The following is a 25901-nucleotide window of genomic DNA, read 5'->3' as shown; positions in this document are numbered from 1 at the left end:
CCGGGGCTGGGCCCAGCGCGCCCCCGGCCCCGCCCGCTGCCCCGGGGCGGTGCGGCCCGGCCCGCATGCGCGGCGCCCCGGAAGCGGCGCGGGCGGAGGGCGGCGGCCATGCAGCGGGCGCTGCGGCGCGGCCTGTGGGCCGCGTGGCTGCAGCGGGGACGGCGACACCAGGTACCGCCCGCGCCCTCGCCTGGAGGGGGGGCGGCCGCCCGACGGAGGGGGCCCGGGGGGGCCGGCCGCGGCCGTTGGGGGAGCTGGTCGCAGGCAGCCCCGGCGCGGGATGGCGCCCCCCCCCCCCCCGTTACCGAGGCGGCGGTGCCGACCTCCCCTTACCGGGGCGGCTGAGGCGGCCCGGGCGGTGGCGGTGCCGGCCTCCCCGCTGTCCAGGCGGCGGGCGGGGGCGAGGCCGGGCAGTGAGGCCGGGGGGGAGGGCACGGTGGCAGGGAAATGCAGACCTGGCCGAAGGCACCGCGTCAGCTGCAGGGAAACGTGCAACCGCCGGCTGAGGTGAACGGGAGGCAAACCCGGCAAAACCGGGAATGTGCAGCGGGATGGGAACGTGGGACTCGGCGTGGAGGGGCTGCCCGGTTTCCCCGGGGGACGGGGCAGAGCTTTGAGGTGACCCCGTGGGAGCATGGAAAGGCCATTGTGCCTTAAATGACCAGTTTGGCGCAGTGACTGGAAGCCACAGCAAAGCAGCTTGGCTGGAGGTTTGGCAGCACCGTGAGCTGCCTGTGAGCCGCTCCCAGCTAAAACCAGCCTTCCCTTGCCTTCCAGGGCCTGCGCTGCTGCTCTTCGGAAGCCTTTCCCAATGAGAGGATCCGCAACATTGGCATCTCGGCCCACATTGACTCGGGGAAGACGACATTAACGGAGCGAATCCTCTTCTATACGGGCAGGATAGCGCAAATGCACGAGGTTGGTTTTCCAGAGGGCTGGGCGTGCTGGGTGCCACTGCGGCGCTGCGGGGACTTGTTTGTCCACATGGTAGTGCATGGGGTGAGGGAGTTGCCCCTGGTGGGCCCAGTGAGGCTCTTTTGGCCAAGCTGGAGAAGGAATCCTAAAAATACACTAGTTTCCCTGATACCTGTTTAAAAATAAGTGGAGAGCAGGGGAATAGAAAGCAGTCCCTCCTTTGCTGCAGTGTTCTCCCACTTTCAGAACACTTCAAATCTTATTTCAAGACTTACTACGCCCTTACCATCTCCGTGGTAAACATACAATGGAAGATGTGTAAAGATGACTCTGAGAAACAGAACACAGGGATGTCACTTTTAGCTTCAGGTACGTTATCTTGTTAAATTCACGGTGAGGCACAATTTCCCACAGATTTCTGATAACCTTTTCCCGGAATGATTCTCAGGAGAGCAAAATACATTATAGTTGCAGATGAAACTGTAAAAAATAAATCACACTTGTTTGTAGTTCAAGAATTACAAGCGATTCTGCCATGTCTGTTTTTCTTCACTGCATGAAAGGTGATGCTCAGTATATAAAGCATCCCTCCTGCACATGCAAAATTCTTAGTAAACTCCCTTAGGCTAAGTATTTTTTCTTTTCTTTCTTTCTTTCTTCCTAAGGTGAAAGGTAAGGATGGAGTTGGAGCTGTCATGGATTCAATGGAGCTAGAGAGACAGCGTGGAATCACAATTCAGTCTGCAGCAACATACACCATATGGAAAGACACCAACATCAACATCATAGACACACCAGGTAACAGTGGTTCTGAATGCATTAAGATTCCTGTTCCTTCGTGTACGCAAAGGACATGGTGCCATCTTCGTGTTCATTAGTTGCTCAAGCTGAGCTAATGTGACTCTGTACAGCTGGAGACTGATTCTGTTGGCGGTTGCTCTTTTCTGCATGTATGAGAAAACAGTGTCACATTACCTTGTGTCATGATGAATAATGGTGGGTTTTTTTGTTACTCAGGACACGTGGACTTCACAATTGAAGTGGAGAGATCTTTGAGAGTTCTTGATGGAGCTATTCTGGTTCTCTGTGCTGTTGGAGGAGTTCAGTGCCAAACAATAACTGTGAACAGGCAAATGAAACGTTATGGTGTGCCATTTTTAACATTCATCAATAAACTGGACAGACAGGGCTCTAGTCCAGTCAGAGCAGTACAGCAATTGAGGTATTTGTCATTTAAAGTTATTTGTGAAATAATTCTGAAATATGCACATAGGAGGTTAAGACTAAGAATATTGAAAGGGGTTCTTCTGTAGGGTCTGTAGTTGCAGGTTGGAGGATAATACCTGACATGAGGTTAAATCTGAACCTGACCTATAACAAGTTTCCATTTTCTCAAAACCCCCAAGCGTTAGTGTCAACCCAGGCTTGCAGTGACTGAGTTGGGGGGTTGATACTTAGTTGGCTGATGGAACTATATTTGGGGCCACTTTGGAAACATCCTTTTAATTTTTTGTGGATCCTGGTAGCAAAGCTGCTCTAGCTTACAGCAGGGAAATGACATAGGGTTGGGCAGTTTCTAGTTTGGATACCAGCAATCCTCCTTGCTCTTTCTTGTGTGTAATTTGATCTGTGAGATACATGCATTAATACACGTTAAGGGAGAAGCAACTCCCATAATCAAGTAATTAATCTGAAACCAGTTTGCACTGCCTTCTTTCCCATGAAGTTGCTCACTGTATCTGTTGGGATATAGAGGGCTGGCAGTCACATCAGGTTAAAATGCAGCAGGGTGTTTTTCATCAGTATTGGTAGATTTTTGGCACTGTCCAAAGAACAAAAGGTGGTGATTTGTAGGGGTGGGATGTTGTTCAAAGACTATCTGGAGCACACATATAGAAATGAGTCTTTTCTTGAACTAATTTATATTTGTTCACTTTTTCAGATCCAAGTTAAACCACAATGCAGCTTTTGTTCAGATTCCAATTGGGCTGGAGGGAAACTTCAAAGGAGTTATAGATCTTATTGAAGAAAAGGCTATATATTTTGATGGTGCATTTGGGTAAGTTTTGAAACTTGCATATTTCTTTGCTGCAGATAGTCTTGGTATGAGGTACTACCTGTTGTTTCTCTTCAGAGATGAAAAAGCTTGCTGTTCGGAAGGTTAGGGATGTGGCTTGTGCTAGGGCTGAGGTGTTGCCCTTCAGCTCTCCCAAATGACAACAAAATGATTCTGCAGGGTCAGGTTTAGCGGTGGGTAGCCACAGCATGAATTGTTTGGCAACTGCAGTAGTGTGAAGGGGTGGTAGCCACACTTGCCACCCTGAGAAAGAGGAGACTTGCTTCATAACGGGATCTGATAGTGTACGTTTGGTTTGAGCGTACTGGGATGAAGATACGATATGGGTAAGGCTGTTGAACAGGTTATCCCGCATCTGTGCAAACTCCTGCCGTGAGTGGGAAGAAACCCTCTCCTGCTAAAGCATCAGAGATAACGTGTTGATATTCTTAACGTGATTTTTTTTCCCTATCTGTGTCAGCGGTGAATTTTTCTTGATTAGGCTGGTCATCACCATGATCAGTGATTGAAATGTTGATTCATGTGGTATTCAACCTAGGGTGGTCATGTTATTTATGTATGTGTAGCCAGACTCTTCGTTATGATGAAATTCCAGCTGAGTTTAGAGCTGAGGCTTCAGAGAGACGTCGGGAGTTGATCGAATGTGTTGCTAACTCGGATGATCAACTGGGGGAGCTGTTTTTGGAAGAACAGATTCCTACAGCTACTGAGTTAAAGGTAACTTCATTGCAGTTCTTCTTCCTGTAGCACTGTTATCTTGCTCTTTCGTGTCCCTCTCCTTCAAGGCCCAATAAAAATTTCTTGATGTCTTGAAGAAATTTTGTTTGCTTGAGTTCTCTGGTATGAGTGTCACTGGCTGCGGGTCCACTCCCACTTCACTCCCTGTTGAGGCCCCATTCCAAATTTGGTTTTTTTATTTGCATTGGAAAGTTTGAGCTTGCGTGTGCCCTTGTAGAGGCCAGCAAATGGCTCAAAGGTACATCTAGTCATTTCTGTCATTTTGTTGCCTTGCTGTGTTACAGCTTGATGGTTGTGACTTGCTTCACGTCCCACAGCAAGTCAGTTGTTGAGATGCTGTAGGTCCTCTCTGTGCCTAGGAAACCCTGCCTTGTTTTGTATTTGCATTGATCGCATCCATCTGAGGTGAAAAGAGCAGAACACTAGAAGGGAACTGGAATGAGTTGACTTGGAGAGTCCAGAGGAAATGAATCTAGGTCAAAATACCATTTTCAAGAGTTGCATTTCTTGAAATAGGGGGGGAAATGATATGTCATTAGTTTTATTGAGTACTTCAGATATCAAATGGCAAACATGCCAACAGAAAGGGATGCTCACAGAAGGAATGAATAACTCCATTTTCCCAACATCAGATGGCCATAGACTGTAAGTTACTTCTTTTCGTGGCAGTTTGATGTCGCCGTTTCTTCAAGTGCATGTCCACATGATACAAGGTGATAGGGAGGCCTGGAAAGATCAGCTGCAGTTGTTCTGTCGGTACGGATATCCTGCCACTGTTTACTCCAGAATGAGATCTGCTTGTCTGGCTGGACAGCAGACACGTGTGTTCAGTGCCCGTGGCAGGGGGGTTGGAACTAGATGAACTTTAAGGTCCATTCCAGCCCAAACCCTTCTGTGGTTCTGTAATTCCTTGTTTTAGAGTGTTCTGTGTCAGACTTGGCAAGCTGCATGTACTACGGCAGGTTGTTACATGGGGTGGCAATCCCTTCTTTGAGGATCGTAGTTGACTAATGGTGCCTCTTGAGTTACTGTGGTATTAGCTTTAGTCAGGACAGGTGCAAAAGCTTGGCCCTCCTGTGGGAGCATAAGGGAGCCTGTCCTGCACGTGGACCTGCGCCTGCTGTGCCGTGAGCATAAAGGCGATCTGAGGACACGTACCCTTAGAGAAGAAGCTCTAAGCTGGTTTGCATTTACCGCACAGCCCCACGGGGTAGGTGTATAACTCAAGACGACATGTGGCTGTTGACATACAGCAGTCTGCTGGGCTTTGTGTCATGGCAGGTGACAGTGAAGGGAACCGTACTGAGGGCTCTGTGGCTGGCAAGCCTGATCTCGGCGTGGCTGGGTTTTGTCCTTAATGCATGCTGCGTGTAAGGATTTGTGTGATGCTTCTCACTGTTTGCCACCACCTCTCGCTGTGTTGGAAGTTACCTTGAGCAGTAATCTTCTAGTGCCCACTGTTAATAGTTAGTAATTAGTCAAAAATTGATTCTGGTACAGGAGATCAGTTGCTTATTGAGGTTAAATACAAAAATGACGCCTGAAGAGTGTGTTGCAGTGGGAGAAGCCTTGTATTTTCTAAGAGAGCTGCTGTTGGAGCTAGAACAGCTTGTCTTTGAGTGGTGGTGGTGCACTGAGTCTCCCTGGGGCCTGGAGCCTGCCTGACACGACAGTTGCTGCCTGCTTTTACTTTTCTTTGCTGGCAGCTGGGTGCTTCAGTTGGCAGCTGGAGAAGACAGGCTGAGACATAAACGTTATAAGCAGGAGCTGTTCCTCTGAGTGGAGCCGGCTAGGCCAGCTGAGTTAGTGAGACATGGTCACTGAGGTTGCTGCTTTAAACATAGCTTTGATGTTTAAGTCCTGTTCGAAGGATTTGGCTCATTAGCAGCACCTGGTTGCCCCTGCAGTAGCCCTTGCCCTGTTAGGCTCTGCACTGCTTGCTTTCCTGAAGTTGCCCACTGTCGGGATGTAGAGGACTGGCAGACTCTCAAAGCCAATGGGTGTTGCAAGTCCCTTTAAGGTTTATTTATTTGAATCTTCCTGACCCGTAAATTTTGATTGCTTCTGACTTTGCTGCAAACCTTGGGTTTGGAGGTGTTCATTTGTTTGTTTGGTTTTTTACATTGGCTCAGCTGTGCAGGTGATTTACTGGTGATTTAATGTCTTGGGGAAGAATACACAAGAATCTGTGTATCCCAGCTTGGCTCGAGACAAAAGCACGAGATTTTTTGTTTGAAAGCACCAGCTCGTGTGTATCTTACTGGCAACCAGGCATTTAGTTATTTCAGTAATTAAACATTATTTGATGAAGCCTGAGCTATTCCTGTTACAAAGCAGCCCTTCTTGCTCTGGTAAGACAGAAATGTTATAGCAGTTTTAGAGACCTGGCAGGATCTGTCCTTCACCTGACAGAGGGAGTGGTACCCGTGTGAATACATTGTATTGCTGTAAGAGGTGAGAGATTTTTAGCAGGAAGCTATTTTTGATAGTTCCTGCTGAGAGGGAAATCTGTTACCAAGATAAATTTGTCTACTCAGCATGCCTCTTCTTCCCACTTCTGAAAGCCAATTAATTACAGCTCTAATGGCTATAGTATTGCAGATGCAGGTTAATTTGTACTAATATGTCCCTGAAGATGGATTTTGTTTCATTGGCCAGCAGCCAAGTTTCCACTGAAAATATCTTTTTGTGGAAATGATGCTAAGTATCACTCCTGGATGCCACAATTGTAGCATATGATGTTTGCTGAAGATCAGCTGCTTAAACATCACCTAATCTGCTGCTCTCCATAATGCTACACATCGTGGAACGGATGTGCCCCCGGTACTCAGTGGGGCACTCAGTTACAGTGAATTTTAAGTGAAAATAAAATTACTTTTTCCCCAAGGTAACTGTTGGTGAGGATGAATTGCAGGCATGTTGCTTCGTTTGAAAACATGTGGCCAAATAAAAATGCCGGGCATCAGCACAGCCGTATTTCCAGCGCTCTGCTATATGAGAACAGACACGGGCTAGATGAGCAGAATTGTTGATGTAGGATTTTTCCCTTGCATCATTTTTGTGAAGTCATTACATCAACAAATTTAAGGAACCACTGTTCTCTCTGTTAATTAGAAAGATAGCTCTGTTAATTAGAAAGATAGCTTAACCGTCTGTCTCTGGGTACTCTAAATAACTCTCAGAGTAAATGATGTGGTTAGCTATCTGGCTCTATCAAGGAGAATTCATTTCTTTTAGCTTATCAAAGAAGACAGGAGTTGCTTTTGATTGGAGTGATGGCCTCAGTAAGCATAGGGAGATGGCATCCTCTAGTGGCAGGGAGAGGTGGGACTGAGGTGGCAATCTTGGCTTCGGTAATTAATTGCATGGTGGGAGGGGGGCAGATAACTTCCATCCACCTTTACGGAAGATGGCTAAGATCACTGTTAGGGAAGCTGTTGGTGCCCAGTTGTCTTTGCAGCATCGTGTGATGCTTGGGTGAAAGGCACAAAGTTGTTAGTTTATCTTGCTCAGTTTGCTGGGACATCCTGGAAAGATTCCCAAGACAGTGCAACTTCAGCAGGTCTGTCAATGAATGTGAATAGGTTCTTCTGTTGTGCTTTTAAAAACATGTTTCATCAAAAAATGACGATTCATGGAGGATGGCACTTACCCAAATATCCCTTCCCTACCTAACTTCCCTTTCAGAAGTTTTCCGTAGTTTAAAGATACTGAAGCATCTCATCTTACTTTCACAAATTTAAACAGGTATTGTTTCCCAACGTAACTACATAGGGGGAATGAGACATCTGAAACAGAAATGAAGAATCCTGACTCTATCAGCAGAGAGCTGATACCTTTTTCTGTGGATTTTGGGAGTCTCATTATGTTTATCTTGGACATTTTCATTTTTAAGTTGGATTTAAGATAGGGGGAGAAGGAAAATATCTCACACTTCTCTGGAATTCTGGTGAGCAAATTTTATGGGAAGCTCTTGTGTAGGGCGTTGTACTGGAGACTCTGTGGGAACCTCATTCCACGAGTGGAGATGACCAGCAGGGAGAGTGAGAACCTAGACCGCTGCTTGGTTGGTACTGCGTCAAGGCTCTGCAGTTGTTGCAGGAGGAGAGTAATGCCCTGGTATTTTTCAGCTTGCTATCAGAAGAGCAACGCTGAAGAAGTCCTTTACCCCAGTACTTCTGGGAAGTGCTTTAAAGAACAAAGGAGTACAGCCATTGCTGGATGCCGTCCTGGAATACCTCCCCAATCCTTCTGAGGTGGAGAACTACGCTATCCTTAACCAGGAGTAGGTATATTTGTAATATGTAGCAGAAAACATTACTAACAGAATACACAATCATTTACCATTTGTATTAAATAATGACATCATAATTTTTCACAAACTTCCAAAACTAAGAAGCACACATGTTATTTGAGGGTTACTGTTTACACCAGCATTTTTAACACACATTAAATGTTAAATTTGAAAAACCGTTATCTGGTGAGATAGCTCTTTAGAAATTAATGGCAACCCTTAAAACCATGCCTACAGTAAAGGAGAGAGCGCATCTGAAATACATAAACAACATTTTATTCATTGGATGTATTTGTTAAAGTAGATGTGCCTTCACAATTAAGAAGCATGAAACCCAGCATTAGGGCCCGTAAGTAGCCCTTAACGTTCCAGCCATGGCTTAGGGGTGGCTCTCAGGTCTTCCTGATGTACTTGAATTGTTCAGGCTCTATAATCGTAGCTAAACAGAAATGATGCTAATAAATACAGTTTATGGCTTTTTCTCCCAGTGGCTACCTGACGCTTTGACGCCTCACTGCTGCTGCTTCTTGCTGTCCTAATGCCTGCTCACTACGATAGACTAAAACTTCTCATGTGGCTTATGAGCGTTGTCAGAGGAGTCGCTGCAGTGTCTTTTTCTTCACTCTAAAACTCATGAGTTGTGTCTGAGTGTATGTAATTGCTTTCGTGGCAACACAGTTGGATGATATGAAGGACTAATGATGTTTGTCATAGTTTTGACCTTTTTGGGATTGGCTGCGGTTTCTCCGAGATACTTTCTGAGCACACAGGAGCTACGTATCTGAGCATCTTTAAGTTGCTGTTATAAACCTGTGAAACTGAAGGCCCTTGGGGCTTTCTGAGGTTGGGCTCCTGTTTAGAGGATGCTGCCATGTTTGCTTCATAATATAAACTCCCTCTCCATCCCTGTTTTTAAGGGATTCTGAGGACAAAACCAAGTTCCTATTGAACTCTGCTCGAGACAATTCCCAACCTTTTGTAGGCCTTGCTTTTAAACTGGAGGTAAGCCGTTACTGTTTTCCTTTCTAATGCATCTGTCCAGATTTATTATTTATGATTTGAGTAGAAAACAAAGCAAGTCCAAACAGATGGTACTACCAGAACTTAGGTAGAACAAATTTTAAAATCAGTTGATGTTTAAATTTAATTTAAATTTAATTTCTTTTAAAAAACTGGTTTCAACCATAAAATTCACAAATGTATGAAATGCTGCCAATTTGGAAGCTTTAAAATGGTTTTATGTGCCTCAAATACTTCATTATTTACTTAGTTAAGACCTGAACTTTGGGGGGTTTTGTGGTCTTACTTCAAATACTTTTGGAGAAAAATCATGGTTTTGTTTGAAGTTGAAAACAGTGGCATACAAGAGAGGAAAAAAAAATGCACAGTTTTAACCAAACAAGATGTCAGCTACCTAGAGAGCAGCAGTTCAGATTTCACTTGGGAAGTGGCTGGCCAAATTGCTAGTTAATGTATGCCTGTGGAGAAGGTTTAGGAGTGGTCGAATTGGTGAAATAAGGAAAATTGCCAGGAGATGCCAAGTTCCATTCCAGAGCCAAGGGAAAGCTGAGGCTATATTAAAAAAAAGTTTTGTTTACATGACCACCATGTAAATTCGAAACAGAAACATTTAGTCAGTCACTGCAGATGATGCTTTGAATAGTAGTGGTCTTGACTCCCAGCATGATTGTATCTGATTTTTTAATGAATCTTGATTCCAGGCGGGCCGTTTTGGGCAATTAACCTATGTTCGAGTTTATCAGGGGATGCTGATGAAATCTGATTATATATATAACACTAGGACTGGGAAGAAAGTGCGTGTACAAAGACTTGTCCGTATGCATTCAGACAACATGGAGGTGAGTGTGAGAGATACCATCCACACAGTTGCCTTTTGAGCCGCTCTTACTGTAAGCTTCTCACTTTTCAACTATCTCTGAACGATGTGATATGTCAGATTGCTGCTTTTGTTGTTAATTCATACTTGCCTGTAGCGCTTAGTAGAGCTCTACAAGAAACTGGAATGATCTCTGGTGTATTATTTCCCCTGAAGTGGAAGTCTTTGCCCAAGAAGCATTATAAAACGTCTTTGAGGTGATAGCTAAAGAAAGCCAGTTGTGGGATTAACCCCATAGTCCATACTTCTTGGAGAGGGAAATTGGATTGGCAAAATACACACAAAAAGTTTTCCTCCGTGTGATTATTGAATACAATTCTTAAACTAAAAACTGACTTGAACTGCTGCAAACCCTTTCCCATTTAAGATTCCTGAACTCTATAGCTGGGTCAGGGCTGCCTGAGGTATAGCATGTTGCTTGCTTCACATTCTTAAACTAGAATAAATTAGCACCCAAGCTGAGGTTTCCTTTTTGTGCTTTGAATAAAGAGATAGAAGATTTACAGAGCATTTTATCAAGGCTGAAATTTTCAAAGGAGCTGAACTTCAAGCTTTTAAACACAGTATTTATGTCTTCTTCAAGCCAGGTGTAGTTTGTAATAGATCTTTCAGTGTTACATAAATAGTAAACTTTTCTTTCTTAAGGATGTAGATGAAGTTTACGCCGGAGACATATGTGCACTCTTTGGAATTGATTGTGCAAGCGGGGATACGTTCACTGATAAAACTAATACTGACGTTTCCATGGTGAGTACACCTTTTCATCTATAGGCCTTGTCCATTGGAATTCACCGGGATTTCATTGTATAAGTTTGTAATCATTTGTTCAGTGTAAATATTTTTTGATGTATATGCAACCGCAAATATTTTTTGTGATTATTTGTTTGTTATACCTCAAGGAGCTTGAATATATAGAAGTATGGTGTGTGCAAGAGATACACACCTGTTTACTATGCTTGACATCAAGTATTACGTGAGTGTTAAAAATCTGTTCTGGGCTGTGAGAAGTAGATGCTGTTACCCAAAAGTACTTTGCTGTGCATTTGTGTGTGTACTTAAATACATCATTTTTACTTTTTTGAACATATATATATACACACACAGAAACTGATAGGAAGCAGTCTTCTAACTAGTGTGATATCCAAGTATCATTTTGCATCTAGGAAAGAGTGTTGGATATACTGTGGTTGGCAGTACGGTATGCATTATGTTACCACCTTGTAGTAATTGTCAGCAGAGTTACATATACATATATATATATAAAAGTTTGTTATATCAGATACAAGCTAGATAAGTAAAACAGTCATCCCTGTTTGTAACCCCGAGTCCTTGTGACCAGACTGTTGTTTGAGAAATTAACATCACCCGGCGTAGTGGCACTCGATTGTATGATCTTTTCCTTTATGGCCATTGCAGGAATCGATTCACATCCCTGATCCTGTCGTTTCAGTAGCTATGAAGCCTTCCAACAAGGTAGGAACCTATGAATCAGCCTTTTCCTGACTGAGTTACCTTTCCTTTGCTGCTTTTATAATTTTATGCAGGTTAGCAGTGAAATATGGAACCACAGACTAAAATGAGCAGTGTTCTAAAATGTTCTCTCTGAACTACTTAAGAATATATCATTTGGAACGCAGCATGTGACTGCATTAGGTGGTATTACTTAGCCGTAAAGATGATGCATGTCTTTGACCTGGGTAAACGTGGACTTGAAGTAGCTGGAGGGATAAATACAGCTATAAATGTATGGCTGTGTTCCAGGAAATAACCTCATGAGAACAGAAGTGCTAAGCAGTTGATAGGAAAATTTGAGGTCTTTTTGTTGTGTGACTTCTGGATGTTGACTTGATGTTTTCTTGTGCCTGTAATTGTTTTTCAGAATGACTTCGATAAATTTTCAAAAGGCCTGAGCCGCTTTACAAGGGAAGATCCCACTTTTAGAATCCATTTTGACGATGAGAGCAAAGAGACCATTGTTTCCGGAATGGGGGAGCTGCACCTGGAAATCTACTCCCAGGTAATTTGGAGAACAGATGCCATGGACTTTGCTTCTAGACTGTTTTCCCAACCAAGAATTCTCCTTCCTTCCTGGCTGAGACCAAAATCTGTCTGTGGATGGGCTAACTGATGCCAGCCTTTACGCCTGGTTTTGTCACTGGGTGCCTAAGCACATGTCAGGTTTACAAGGTGTTTGGAGGTGTACAACTCCACTTGCTTTACTGTAAATCAGGGTTATCATGGGACAACTATTTTGAGGTCTTCCCAGCAGAAGGCACCGTGGCATTAATGTGAGCCATGGTAGCAGCTTAGGGAAGAGCTTAACTTCTTAGTCAACTTCTGAAGATTCTTTGTCTCCAGCGGTTCTGTTTTGAAGGTTTGTAAACTATTTAAATGAAACTTCTGCCTGGATTATTTTTACTTTTTGGTTCAAATCCATAAAAAAAATTTATTAAGCACTACACTTCAGCAGCCTTTGCTTGTAATTAATTTTACCATGAGCCATTTCCTACAGGAGAGAGAAATACTCTTGTTTCTGTGTTCTTAGATGTATCATTCCCATAACAAGAGATGACGCAGGCAGGAATAGTTACTTACAGTGATTTATTTGTTTCTTTCAAGTTGATGCCTGTATTTTAGTCTTAACACAATAGATGTATCTGAAATGTTGACAGAATGAGGAAAAGATGGCTTTGTCTTGAAAAACTTAAGCTTGAATAAAATTATTAATGCTGCTCCCTTTTCCTGTATCTAAAGCTATAGGCCCTAAACAAGGTTGACTGCAGAATGAGTAATTATAACATTTTAAAAAACCAGCCACCCCGCCACCAAGACCCCAAAACTCAGCTCCAACCCCAAACAAAAAACCTGGTTAACCCTGATTAAGTTTCTCATTTCAGAAAGATCTATAAATAAAATCATTTCCAATGTATTGTTCCAGCGGAACAACTCTGTATTTCATTCTGGTTTCCTTTTCCTGCAGCGAATGGAAAGGGAATACGGTTGCCCTTGCACCATGGGAAAGCCAAAAGTTGCCTTTAGGGAGAACATCTCTGCACCTGTGCCGTAAGTATTCTTTCTGGTAACAGAGGTTTTTTAAATGTATTTTGATGCAGAGTTTGATTACATAGCAGAGAAAGTGCCTTTTGGATTATCAGATCAAAGCACATCATACAGGAGAAGTTTAACTGAGGAAGAACTTTTTTTCTTCATACCTCGATTGTCTATCCACCCTTATCAATTTATCTGCCCTCCCTTCAAATGCTTATTGCAGCATTTGAGCTTCTTCCGTTGCGGTATCAGGTGGTCCGTCATTCCGATGCATGTTTTGGCTGACGGCTGTCCTGTGTTACTTGAACACCATGCTGTGGGTGCCAGAGAACTGTCATTTGCCAGGGAATGATCTCCTGTGGGTAGAAAACAAAACCGTAGAAAGTCAGAAGGTGTTTTTGTTGAACGATGCTGAAGGGGAATTGACTGCTGTAATACAGCCATAGGTGGGCTGATGATAAGTAGGTTGATGAAGCACCAGTAACAGTGCAGGGTAGGCACTGCAACACACAGTCCTATGACCTGTCCGAATATCTGAAGTTCTGCAAGCTTTTTTCAGCCTGTGTTGTGCTCCATGCTGCTGCAATTACAAATTTCTTTGATTTGGGCAAGTTTTGCAGCTCAAGCACGTCTTTGTTGGGTTACCCTCTTACTGTTAGTGCTATTGATATTTTGGGACGGTGCCCTTCACCAAATAGCACAATGAAGAACCTATGCTTTTGTTCTGCAGTTATGTAGCTACTACTTATCAGAAGCTTTTCTTCATAGAAAATTTAGGAACTAAACCCACTATAGATGCCCCAACTTAACAGAGCGCAGCGGAGTGGAAAGCAGTGGACCTAGATGTGGGGGTAAGATCTCTGTTACCAGTGAATGATCTATTACAGGAGGTTGCACAATTAAGAACTACTTCAAATTTTCTGCATTTTTCTGATGAAAACACTTGCCTAGATGGCAAAATCTTGATGGATAATAGCACACAATGTAAGTACTGTTTTGGGAACCAAAGTTTCTGCTGCTTGCTTCTGTGAGCTGCTGGGGTAGACAGTGCCTCTATGTAGTGGTCCACCACTGCTGTCCTCTCACGTAGAAGCACCCTGCAGCTCCAGCTGGAATGCAGCTAAGCAAGCCAGGATGCTGATAGCTGCATCTTGCCTTTATCCCTGGCCAGTCTGGCAATAGTATCTCCTGAGTGGAGAGAACTGTATATGACCAGTATATGGAACCTCTGCCAGGCCCAAGGAGGCCCAGAAATAGCTGAAAATCACTGTCTGCTGACAAGTTAGAGAGGTTGTCTGCTGCCTGCGTTGGGGCAGAAGCTGACAGTGCTGAGACAGATAGTGATTGTTGCCCTAACCTCACCCTATTTGCTAACTGACCTGCAGGCGTCAGATCTGTGACCGCCCCACCATCTGCATGTCCCAGTTAGAGGTGACACAGAAGTCTTAAAACAGAAAAAAAAGGCTTTTTAGAAATACAGACTTTACCTGGGATACCATTTCGTGGAGTAGAATCTTGTAGTCAAATTCAAGATACTCATCACTTCTTTTCTGGAAAGACAAGATTGAAAAGGGGTGAATGTGGGCCTTCCCCCTGCCTTAACCAAAGAGAATGGATTCACTTCTTTTATCATAAACGTTCTCAGAGATACTTCAGATGAAACTGACAACTTGTGTTAACTAATAGGTGGAGCTTAGTCACTATAACAAAACAGAAAGATACCGTTTTATATTTCTGTGAACGCCAAAATTGCATTGGAGAGATGGAATGAAAATTAAACTGTGCTAATTCCTCCCTTAAAGGAGCTAGATACATCTCAACTTTCAGGAACTCATCTGAAAAGGGAATACCTGATTCTACAAGGTGTCAATTTAACCTAAATCATCCTAAATAAAATCATCAATAGGATAAGACTTGGAACACACTCCAGAGGCCTTACAGCAGGTAACAGGTTATCAGTGATTGTGTAAGGGACAGAATATACACTGGCCTTTGGAACATACTCTTTATGTATCTATTCTTCAAGGAAAAGAAAAGGAACAAAATTAGTACTAAAGAGAGATGGCAACTGGTTTAGCTTCATAGTCTTCTGTTTGCCTTATCCTTGAAAGTCATCTGTTCCTAAAAGAGGGTTTTGAAATCATGCTTGTGCACAGCCCTGCAGCATCTGTGAATTGCTTTAAGATAGCCATCAGAGGGAGCAAAACGTTAACAAATGGTGTGCTCAGAATGAGTTTCTGCCTTTCCTTCATACCCAGAGCTCCATGGGAATTAACCAGCTGTTCTGAGTGGCAAAACATTCCAGCAATGGTGACAGTCTGTTCTGAAGACTCCTGATACATTGGGGTTTCTAAATACGAAGTCCTGCTTCTTTATCCTAGTTTACATACCAAATTTCCTTGAATTTCAAGTTGATCATCCCTTTAGGAATTATTCTTACCTTACAGTGTATTTTCTGCAAATAGAACAGAGAAGAACTGGGAGAATCTATACAATTCTATTAAATCAGAGCAAAGCTTTTGGTTTTGAAAATAACTTTTCTGAAAGCAAGTTGCTTTATCAGTTAAGCCTGTTCCAGGTAAGAAGTCAGCAAGGCTTGTTGACAGTGGCAGCTGATGACTCAGTTTGAATAACTATAGTGAGATTTGCCAGTAATTTTTATTTTTTAGCTTAGGGCAGACCCAGATCTGCTCAAAATAAACACATCGCTTGTAACCGCTCAGAACTAAGCAGAAATAGAAAATACTTCGTCCTGAAGTATTCTGTTCCCTTTCTGTCTTGTGACAAGTCTTCCTGAATTCAGTTTTCTTACCATAACTTAAATGATGCTCATCATGCTAATACAAATCTAAGAGCTCAACTAAAAATTAATTTTAAGTTCCCCATCCGCCAGTGTAATTAAAAATTAGTAAAAGTAAGTTTGGGAAGAACAGAGTAAAAAAGCTGATAATGAGGGTAGAATTACATCAGGGTTTTCTTTCTTGATTAGCATTTTGAGGTGAACTAGAAAATGGATGGAGACTGCCATACTGCAAACAAAAGCAATGTAGTTTGTGTTTTATTGAATTTGAGGTGCAGCCCATTGCTATTTGTCTAGACATGGCTATTGCAGAGATGTCAAGCAGTATCACCGTGACTGATGGCTAGATCATGGTGTAGATGAAGAGATAAAGGACGATATTCCAGTGCATGTTACGCAGATGAAAGACTTCTGTCAGCTGGGCCTACGCTACAGATGAAAGGCAGGGAAGTAATACAAAACTGTAATCCGTGTGATGACCTCCAAGTGGAAGAGTCAATTTTCTTAACTAAATAAGCATGGGATACTGCTCTTGCTAAGAAGGCATGGCTTCTATAAGCAGAATTTATGAAGAGCAGAAGTGATCTGAATAAACACTCAAGCATTCATGATTTGCTAGAGGAAAGGGATAGGTGGAACAAAAACCAGACACTGGGTTAAGAACGAACCAGACCAGGGAGTTCAGACACAACTGAGGTTTCTTGCTTGAGAGCTCAGCTTCAGCCATACTCCAGTACCTGCCACAACTGCCAGGCTCTTAAATGCTAATTTTCTTGCAGGGCATTGATGGTAACTTACCACTTGCTTCACGTGTTTAATTTGGGCAAGTTGGAACTTGGTGTTTTCGGTTGAGTTCTGCCATATCACAAAGCCAGAGGCAACCCACGCCAACAGTTGGATGGGCTGCATTTCTGGGGACACGTTGCCGTGGCTGTCTGACAAACAAAATAAATAATGCACATTAAACAATACGGAGTTGCAAAACCTTACCAGCTAATAGTAGGGTTCAGCGCTAAAGTCACTCGTTTGCATTCTTTGCTGTGTCACAGATCTTCCATATAATCTTGGAGGAGCTGCTACATCAGCACTGTGTTTTCCTTCCACTGCTTTCTCCTAACACGTGTTCTATAAGGTCTTCAAGGCAGGGGTTGCTCTAAATTAGGAGCAGACCCTAGTGCTACAGTTGGGGTGTCTGAGCCACAAACAGTGAGCAGGATGCTGGTTAAGGAAGAGGTGACAGTAGCAGGTGGTTTTCTGGAACAGTCACATGCAAATCATGTATCGGTTCTGGATTTCAGAAATAATAAGTTTAGGAGTCTTGTGATTGACACACCGCCTGGAGTCAGGAAAGCAAAGCGGCATGTGTCAGAGCAGGTCTAATGGCCTGATCCCCCATGGTCCTGGTTTCTATAGGAAGGGCTGCCATATGGATTGTGGACCACCACCAGCTGAGCTCAGGTTTGCTTCTGGCCATGGAGGACACTGTCTCAAAAACTTCCTTCTTGCCCAAACCCTTTCTTTGTACCTGGTATGTTTTCTGCCACAAGCTCTTTTTCCAGGCTCTTGATTCGGTTGTAGAATATGTTATCTGCTTCATCTGTGTTCTGAAGTTCTCCCTCAGTTGTGAATTGCACATCTGGTGCAATGTTTTTGTTGCCCAGATGATAAAGAACCTCAGCAGTGCAGTTAACAGTCCTGTCCTATTACAGAGTAAATTATGCATATTAATATTCAATTAAACACATGTATGATATTGGTAATTTGCACTTCTAATTTTTTTTAATGTAGTTGCATTTTTCTCTGGGTCTGGCCCATAGAGATTTGTGATTATTTAAGACAAGGTTAAATTCAAAGTATTTCTGTGAGTATACCATAAGGGCAGTTATCTTTCTACAGTGACAGAAAGGGCAATGTTTGTGGTGCTGAATGTCATTTGTGGTATTCAGGTGGAGTAATAGGTTGAAATAAATTCCACTTGAAATTGAATGACACTGAAATGTCCTTGTCATCCCTCATGCATTTTCCTGTGTCATTGTGGTCAGTACCAGGTGTTCAGGGCTTTTATGGTGTAAGAAATGGGGGTTCCCTTTTGGTAAGATTAAGCTTTTTTTTTTTTTTTTTCTCTGAGTTGCAGTATAGAAAAATCTGAAACAATACCAAGTATTATTAACTGGTGTGTACACTGGCCTCAGCTAGGATCAGCAGCATAAAGTGATGGCTTTTTATTACACATCACCAGTGCCAACTTATGCCCACAGAATTATGTGCCCACAGAATGTGTGAATTAAATAAATCTGAACTCACATTGTCAGTGATGTCTTCTAACACCAATTCCAGATAGTACTTATGCCCAACACCATCGATGTCCTAAATAAGGAAAACATGAAGACTTATTTTGTAAAACATTGAATTACTTTGCACTGTAGAAAAGATTCTAGTTCTTGTGAGATGCTGCAGCAGTGTCACACTCTGCAGGGCCCGTACAGAGCTAGGGTACTCTTTGTTATTTCTTCCTGCTGTGTTAAGATAGCTCATTTGATGTGCACCTGGTGTAGCATCTGATTAGTACCTCCTCGTCCATTTTTAATCTTGTATTTTTAAATTTTTTTAGAACATTTTAAAATATTTAATTGCTGATTTGGGGCTTCCCATACAATTCTGTCTGGTAGTGTGCTGCTTGGTTAAATACCGAGGGAAGCGTCTTAACTGGGTTCCTTGTCTTAAGTCCATTTAGCCCTTTGTTACGGATTGTATCATGTCCCAGATACTTTGGATATCTTCACGAATGACTGCAGCAAGCAGCTTAGTTTTGCTGTAACCCCTCTTCTAGCAGATTTACTAGCAAATCCAGAACAGGTCAGTCTGTGTGGGTAGCTGTGGCAAGAACATCCTCCTGAGTTTGCGTGGGCGGTTCGGTAGGGACCGACCCTCGGTTAAATGCCACGGGCAGGGCGCAGCTCCTGCGGCGGTGCTGTCGCGGCTGGCGAGACCAGGAAGCACGAAGCACGCAGCGGCGAGGGCTGCCCCGCCGTTACCCACCCACCCGAGGGTGACTGCCCACGGCCCTCACCAGGACCACGTGCCCCTGGCACACCTTGCCGCCGCGGCATGGCAGAGGGAACTGCATGGGTGGACAGAGCTGGTTTTTCAGCCGTGAGACGACCTGTCGCAGCAAAGAGGGAAGGTGAGAAACCCATGTGTGGGACGCTCCGTTGCCCGCTTGAGGCTGCCCACGGCTGTGGCCCTGTGAGAGGCGAAGGCGCTGCCCGTGGGGGATGCGGCCGGCCGGCAGCCCTGTCCCTGCAGCCCTCACCTGCCTGTGGGCACGACGGACAGTCCTCGGCGCCAGCCCGTGCCCGGGGCTCCCCAGCCGGTGGCAGATGTAGCAGGCGGCCAGCGCTGCTGCCCGGGTGGCCGAGTAGTGGCTCGGTGGCAGCTCGGTGGCGGCCGGTCCCCGCGGCAGCTCCATGGCGCCGGTCCCGCTTCCTTGTCCCGCAGGAAGCAGCCGGGGCGGAGCGGGGCGCCCCGCCAGCTCCCACGCCCGGCAGAGCCTGGCTGCCCCCGCCGCGTGGCATGGGGGCTCTTGGCTCGGAGGGACCTCGCACCCCTCCGGGTTCGCTCAAAAAGTATTTCACAGTTTGTCTTCAAGCGTTGCCCCCCATTATCCCCTCGCTCCATGCCTGTGCTTCACAGCGAAGCACTTTGTGGGTGGAACAGTAGGTATGTGCAGGAGCAGCAGAAAAACGGCGTTACTGGGGGAGTGAGCAGGCTTTATTGGCTTTATTGGCGTGCCTTGCTGCACACGGAAGCAGCTGGGGGTTTGCAGTGTTTTGAGAGGTTTAACTCCTTGCTTCCCGCTTGCAAGATGAAGAACCGCCGTGCGCCCTCTTTGGGCATCGCAGGTACTCGGCTGTCACGGCGTGTGGCTGGTTTTACACACAGCCAAGAAAAATGCAGAACGGGAACTTTGTCCTTAGAAAACCGTGATTAGAGTATGGTTTGTGTAACGAGTAACACAAACTGATGTTCTGGGGGCATTTGTTTGTTTTTAGGTTTGAATACACGCACAAGAAGCAGACGGGAGGAGCAGGCCAATACGGCAAAGTTATAGGTGTGCTTGAGCCCCTGGAGCCAGAGGACTACACAAAATTAGAATTTGAAGACAGAACTGTTGGCACAAATATTCCAAAACAGTTTGTGCCTGCAATTGAAAAGGTACAAAGCCTTTTGTTTGTGTGTATAATATAAAAAAATGCTGATTCTTGTTTCCCTGCTATACTGTCCACATTTACTGTGATTGTCTTGCTCCAGGCACAGAGGCTTTTCCCATTACTTCAGTGGAGGCAGAACCAAATTTGCGTGGCTTTCCTTCATATCTTACATTCCTAGGTTTTCCACTTAATTTAGAAGCTGCTGTTTGTTTTCTTTGGTGGTGTCTGCTTGCTCCGTTTCCATAGCAGTGCAGAAAGTCGGTTTTCCTTTCTTCCAAACAAGCCTCCTGTTGAATCCGCTTTTTAATGGCCCTCTTCTGCTTTTGATTGTGGCCGCAGAATTCTCATCTCTAACCCTGAGATGCGTAACTTTTTTGTGACTTCTCTGAGGCCAGTTATGTAGGAAACTGTAATTAAGTTAGATTTCCTGTGTGAATTACCAACTGTTCGTTCTTTGTCATCTCATCTGTGGGCTTCCTCTGTGTCTGTCTCTCTGTAACTAAGTTACTACGTACTACTTTAATTAATAGCTACCTTGATCTTTGAATTCCTGTAATAATGGATCAACCTAAAACAATTACTTCATTATTCCATGATGCAATACCTAGAGATTTTTGCCAAATCCTAGAAGCGGCATGCAGTCTTAAAAGAATCTTGTTCTTTGGTCAGGTGGTTAGAGCAGTTCTTTCCACAGAGCATTCTTTTGGTTTTTGATCATACAGTCCCCTTAACAAAGCAAAATCCTGGGTACATTTCTTGTGCTGAGCTTGTTACAAGGTTTCTGTTTTTGATAAAAATAACAGTATCAGACTGAGGTGCCACAGAATGATAGTACACAGTTTTCAAAGGCTTTGGAATGAAACATTTTCCCTGCTGTTACCTTCTCCCATCCGCTCATCAAGCAAGAAGGCCCATTGCGTAGATTAGGGATTGCTGTTAAAAATTGTGAATGGTTTTGCGGTTAATTTTTTTGTTATTGTTGTTTTGGGTTTTAAGCGCAATGTCTTTTATAGACTGTTTTTAATGCTGCTTTTTTTTAAGCTTCATTTTGGTCTACAGATTGCTAACTTTGAGATGTTATTTGACAGGGATTCCGAGGAGCATGTGAAAAAGGACCAGTGTCGGGGCACAGGATATCTGGAGTCCGGTTTGTCCTGGATGACGGTGCACATCATATGGTGGACTCTAATGAAATTGCTTTCATCAGAGCAGGAGAAGGAGCCCTAAAGCAAGGTATAAAGCAAGTAATTTGAATGTGTAGTCCTGCTGCCTTCCTTATTGTTGGAGCTGAATTTAACAGCCTCATCTCCATAGGTTCATTTGTTATCCTGGTGTATCTGTACATACGTTCAAAGTTTGGCCAGTTGTGTAGAGCAGAATAAATGCAAGAGTTTATAGAAATGCTTGGGGAGGCACAACAATTCCTTTAATTGTATGAAGGAAAGCCTTTTTGCCTGGAATATAGTACAGAAAACCCAACAGCTTCATCCTTACACAGGTATGGAGAGAACATTTTATGAAACTGTGTGCCTCCCAGCATTACAGGCTTGGGAATAAAAGGCAGGGGAGCTGGAATTCCACATGGTCGATTGTTGTTTTCCCCCAGTGATGCGAGAAACACTTGGCATTAACCATCGAACGCTTCTTTGCTATGCATAGGGGTATTGTGAATTATACCAGGCCTGTTCTTTGATGTTTGTTTGTTTGGGGTTTTTTTGTTTGTATTTTTTCCTCCAGCTATGGAAAACGCCACTGTGCGTATACTTGAACCCGTTATGGCAGTGGAGGTGGTGGCACCCACTGAATTCCAAGGAGTGGTGATAGCTGGAATTAATCGCCGTCACGGAGTAATCACAGGACAGGACGGCACCGAGGGTTACTTTACTCTCTATGCTGAGGTTTGTGGCATTCACTGGTTCCTGACTTCTTCTTGCATTGCCCTTTGACTCTGTTACTGTTGTGCTTCTTGACTAATATGTGTAATTGTAGCCAGGTTTTTCAGTGGATAAACATCACATTAGTTTTTCAGTGGACAAGCATTACACTAATTTTCAGCTCGTGGCAGTGTATTGTGCTGCAGGATTGGTAAGCCTATTAGAAATCTGGCTTACTAACCTAAAATCATACGGTGGCAGAGAAGGGAGCAGAACTCAGATTTTTTTGAGCTGGGCAAACTGTTCTGCCTCCGAGTGACACAAACCTGCACAGCAGTACAGGTACACGGAGCGCAGGGGAAGATCTTCCTTCAGCTGTTAGCTGCATTAACTGTAGTAATTGCAGGTAAATGCAAATGACTTGTCTTCAGTGTTCCTTCTTTTATGCGCCTTCTAAAAACCTACATGTTCTCATGTTAGGTGGTGGTAGGGTAAATCGTCTCAGCAAAGCCTTAGCCAAGGACAAACTACACACTTTGTCACTTCGGCTTCATTAGAGTTGCAGTCTTGAGATATTTCAGACATTATGATCCCTTGCTGGGTGACACAGATTTCTGAATTTGGGTTATTCCAGTACCTGATGCATGCAGACTCTGAGATTTTGGGGGTTTCTTGCTGAAAACACATTGTGAATATAAATTAGTTCAAGTAAGAGGTACTTTACAAAAATAGATAATTAGATCAGTACTGCTTACAAAGAGCACTGGATTTTACTGCCCCTTTATATCGTAATTAACTGGGTGATAACCCAAAGCTGATGGAAAAATACCTTGTTTTTACAAGACCAGTATGCTTGGATTTTAGGTGCCACTGAATGATATGTTTGGATATGCCACTGAGCTGAGGTCTTGCACAGAGGTAAGTACTCTCGGTGCTTTTTGCTACAACGTGTTTATTTCTGTAAATAAAGTGTGCTAATTTGCATCATCGTCATCATATTAGTGTATGCAGCAGTAAAAGCAATAGAAATCAAAACAAATGCAGAATAGGAAGATAACCTTGGAGTCTTTACTGTTACTTCAGCTGCTTTTTAATGAACATGGGTATCATTAACCGTGCCATTTCTGGCCAAAAGATTCTTTCATACTTTGAGGAGGGAAGAGATTCAGGGTCATAAGTAATAGAAGGCGGTGGGTATCAGTAAAAGTGTTAAATTCACAGGCAGGAAAAGTTTAGGTATGCTCCTTCAGTTACAAATGTCTGCAAGCAGACAGAATTTTTGACAGCAGTGCTCACGTTACGAAGATGTCCTTTAATAATATATGTGCCTGTATGTACATGCTTATTGAATGCATTTTAATTGGGTGAGTTTTGTGTGGTACATACAATTTGCTATTCTGCATCTCGTGATGCACAGGTGCCAGTATTCTGTGAGCACTTGAATGGGTTGTTACTAATACTGTGATCATTTCCAGTTTTTAAGTAGAACTGTCACACTGCTGAGGTGGCAGCCACGGGCAATCTTACAGTCTTGTGTCAAAGAAACAACGTTCAGATACTGTTCGTATGGGTGTGCATCTCATACCTACGTGCCCCGGCACGCGGTGTTCATATACTTCGTTGTAAATGATTATTGCTTGTTATTTCAAGGTTAGGGTGTGGGCTGCTGCTGAATAGGTTTACGTATTCAGCATCCTCACTTTGACGATTTTTTTTCCAACCCTACAGGGAAAGGGTGAATACACAATGGAATACTGTAAATACCAGCCATGTTTGCCCAGCACTCAAGAAGAAATAATTAACAAATACCTTGAAGCAACAGGGCGACTTCCTGCAAAAAAGGGCAAAGCCAAGACCTGAGTTTTCTTCCTCTTGAGAACGCTGAATAGTTTTTCACAGTCTTCTCAAAAAGTTAATTTTCCCCAAGCCATGGAAGCAGTCGAGGCTGGCTGGATAAGGGGGGCTTGGTAATTTCGTTACAGTATCCTTCCTTGTGGTGTTCTCAGAAGACACCAGGAGATTACAATGGAATTGTTCACATGCAAATGCTACTTGTTATCAAAATACATACGTGTTAAAACTGATGATAATTTGTCTTGAAATTTGTCTTAATCCATTTGTATTAAAATAATTTATTTTTTGACTTTATATTTTCTACATCATTATTTTATAATTAGGCTAGTTACTGTTTCTCTGGCTTTCAAAGTTTAAAAAGTTTAACTCGGTAGACTCTGCTAACTATTGACTGCTGGTCAGGCATGGGGGGATGAGTCATCATCCAGTACTGCGCATTTTTCACAGGCGTGCTACAAGCACAGGTCCTTTAGCACCGGCACGTAGCGCATCCAGCCCAGAGAGTGAATGTCACTTTGCCTTCCGCGTCCTTCGGAAACGGTGCCGGCGCCTCCGAAGTCCCAGCGAGCTGGGCAGAGTCATCCGCTGGTGCTGTTTGCTGGTCACCAAACCTGCTTCTTGTTGGTGGTACAAGGCGTTTGAAAAGAGTTGATGGGAATGTAAGTAGAAGTTAACTCTTCCCAAAACTATGAACAACATGGATTTATTTTATGGGCTTGCTTTCTTGTTAGAAAACCAAACAAAAGATTCCTTTTCCCAGAGTCTTACAATCAAGAGGGTGTGCTGCTGCTGATGCTTAGCTCGGGAATCAGTGAATAGATCTTGCTGACTCATGGAAGAGAGACAAAACAAGGGCGTTTACAATTAAGGAGAAGATATTATTTATTATTTTTTTTTAATTACTACCAGAAGATCCACGCTGTGTTTTCTTTGCGTGCTCTCTCTTCATGACCTACTCAGCTTAACAGTGGTTTTGCAGACTTGGCAGTAAACAGAGAATGAGGTTCCAGTTCAAAACCATCTACATTCCTGGCACAGGGCTGTGCTCGATGGCTACCAGCCGCAGCCAGAACTGTCATGGCCGGGCTTCTCCTCAGCCTTCCCAGAAAGATGCTGGAAATTATTTATTTTAAGCTTAAAAAAAGTCCAGTGTCAGGAGATTTGTCAGGGGCATGCAAATGCTAGCTGAGCACAGGCGTGATGCTGTATAGGAGTATGATGATGCTTTGTGCCAAGCTGTCTTGATTCCCTTGCTTTTGTAGCTTTGTTTTTGTGAAAATACTTGGCTGGACCTTGTTTCAAAGCCCTGCAGGTTCTCAGACATTTGGAGATTTTCTTAAGCAAATACAGCATATTTATGTGTCTTACAAAAGCAGTATGAATGCAGAAATGAAATGGGGTGGTTATGATTTTATTTTTATTTACGGCTTTTATATTATGCTCAGTGGAGGCCAGTCCTGGCGAATTGGTTCTGCCAGGTGTGTGCTGGCTCTCCACCAACCTTGCGCAGGCGATGGGAGCGCGGTGTGGGGACAGCTGCGGCACCTGCTGAACTGCAACGCCAGGGAGAAAACCTGCGGGGGGGTGGCAGAGGAAGGACGGATGCACTAGCAAGGGCCTGGGTTTGGGGTGCCCTGGGTTTTGTTTCCTTGTGCGTGAGATGGGGGTATTTCTCGTTAATTAAATTTTAGGTTGCGGTCATAGTGTATTTGACTCTGGAACTCCTCCCAGCAGCAGAGTTGGAAGAGAGCTATTCCTTGTCTCTGGTCTGTACCTCTTACGAGCAGGCTCCGCGTGGGGTTTTTCACATCAAGAATTCGCTGTGAACCCGCCTGAGCCTCGACTCTAATAACATCTGCAGTGCTGCACCCAGCACTCGGGCTTGCGTGAAGACCCCACCGTTTCGGGTTCTGATCCACTGGCTGAGATCTTGGCCCTAAAGAAGCTGGTGGAAATGTTGCCTTTGAATTCCAGCAGGTTTGCTACTTGTCCAGAAGTTATTGTGCAGTTTCCTAACTGGGTAAGTTTGTGTTGCTTATTAGTAGTCAAAGTTACACCGACCTGGCAAGCTGGAAGTACCTGACCCTGTGTTCTAGGTCTGGAGAGCAGTGGCAAAAGCAAGGTAAGGAAACGAAACCTGTGGTTTAAGTGCGCTGCTAAAGTAGAACCCCAAAGTGCTAAATCCATACTATT

At 43.9% G+C, this 25901-nt stretch overlaps 2 protein-coding genes across 2 annotated transcripts; one reads left to right on the top strand and one right to left on the bottom strand.

Moving 5' to 3' along the window:
• Positions 1 to 66: 66 nt before the first annotated feature.
• Positions 67 to 23997, top strand: GFM1 (G elongation factor mitochondrial 1). The gene is made up of 18 exons (XM_055723261.1): positions 67 to 171; positions 778 to 918; positions 1581 to 1713; positions 1933 to 2137; positions 2858 to 2974; positions 3559 to 3709; positions 7861 to 8015; positions 8942 to 9026; positions 9746 to 9883; positions 10567 to 10668; positions 11338 to 11394; positions 11801 to 11938; positions 12902 to 12984; positions 19822 to 19984; positions 21069 to 21213; positions 21718 to 21878; positions 22719 to 22772; positions 23583 to 23997. The coding sequence occupies exons 1-18, from the start codon at positions 109 to 111 to the stop codon at positions 23712 to 23714; spliced, it is 2223 nt and encodes a 740-aa protein (XP_055579236.1). The 5' UTR covers positions 67 to 108; the 3' UTR covers positions 23715 to 23997.
• Positions 12506 to 19815, bottom strand: LXN (latexin). Its single transcript, XM_055723262.1, has 6 exons — positions 19083 to 19815; positions 18074 to 18136; positions 17295 to 17469; positions 16568 to 16704; positions 14457 to 14519; positions 12506 to 13325 (listed from the first exon to the last, which is right to left on the bottom strand). Exons 1-6 carry the CDS (start codon positions 19236 to 19238, stop codon positions 13230 to 13232), a joined length of 690 nt encoding a protein of 229 aa, XP_055579237.1. The 5' UTR covers positions 19239 to 19815; the 3' UTR covers positions 12506 to 13229.
• Positions 23998 to 25901: the final 1904 nt, after the last annotated feature.

This window comes from Falco cherrug, chromosome 11 (assembly GCF_023634085.1).
Source record: "Falco cherrug isolate bFalChe1 chromosome 11, bFalChe1.pri, whole genome shotgun sequence".
Lineage (NCBI taxonomy): Eukaryota > Metazoa > Chordata > Aves > Falconiformes > Falconidae > Falco > Falco cherrug.
The sequence above is the reverse complement of the archived record's forward strand: the minus strand, read 5'-3'. Positions and strand labels throughout refer to the sequence as shown.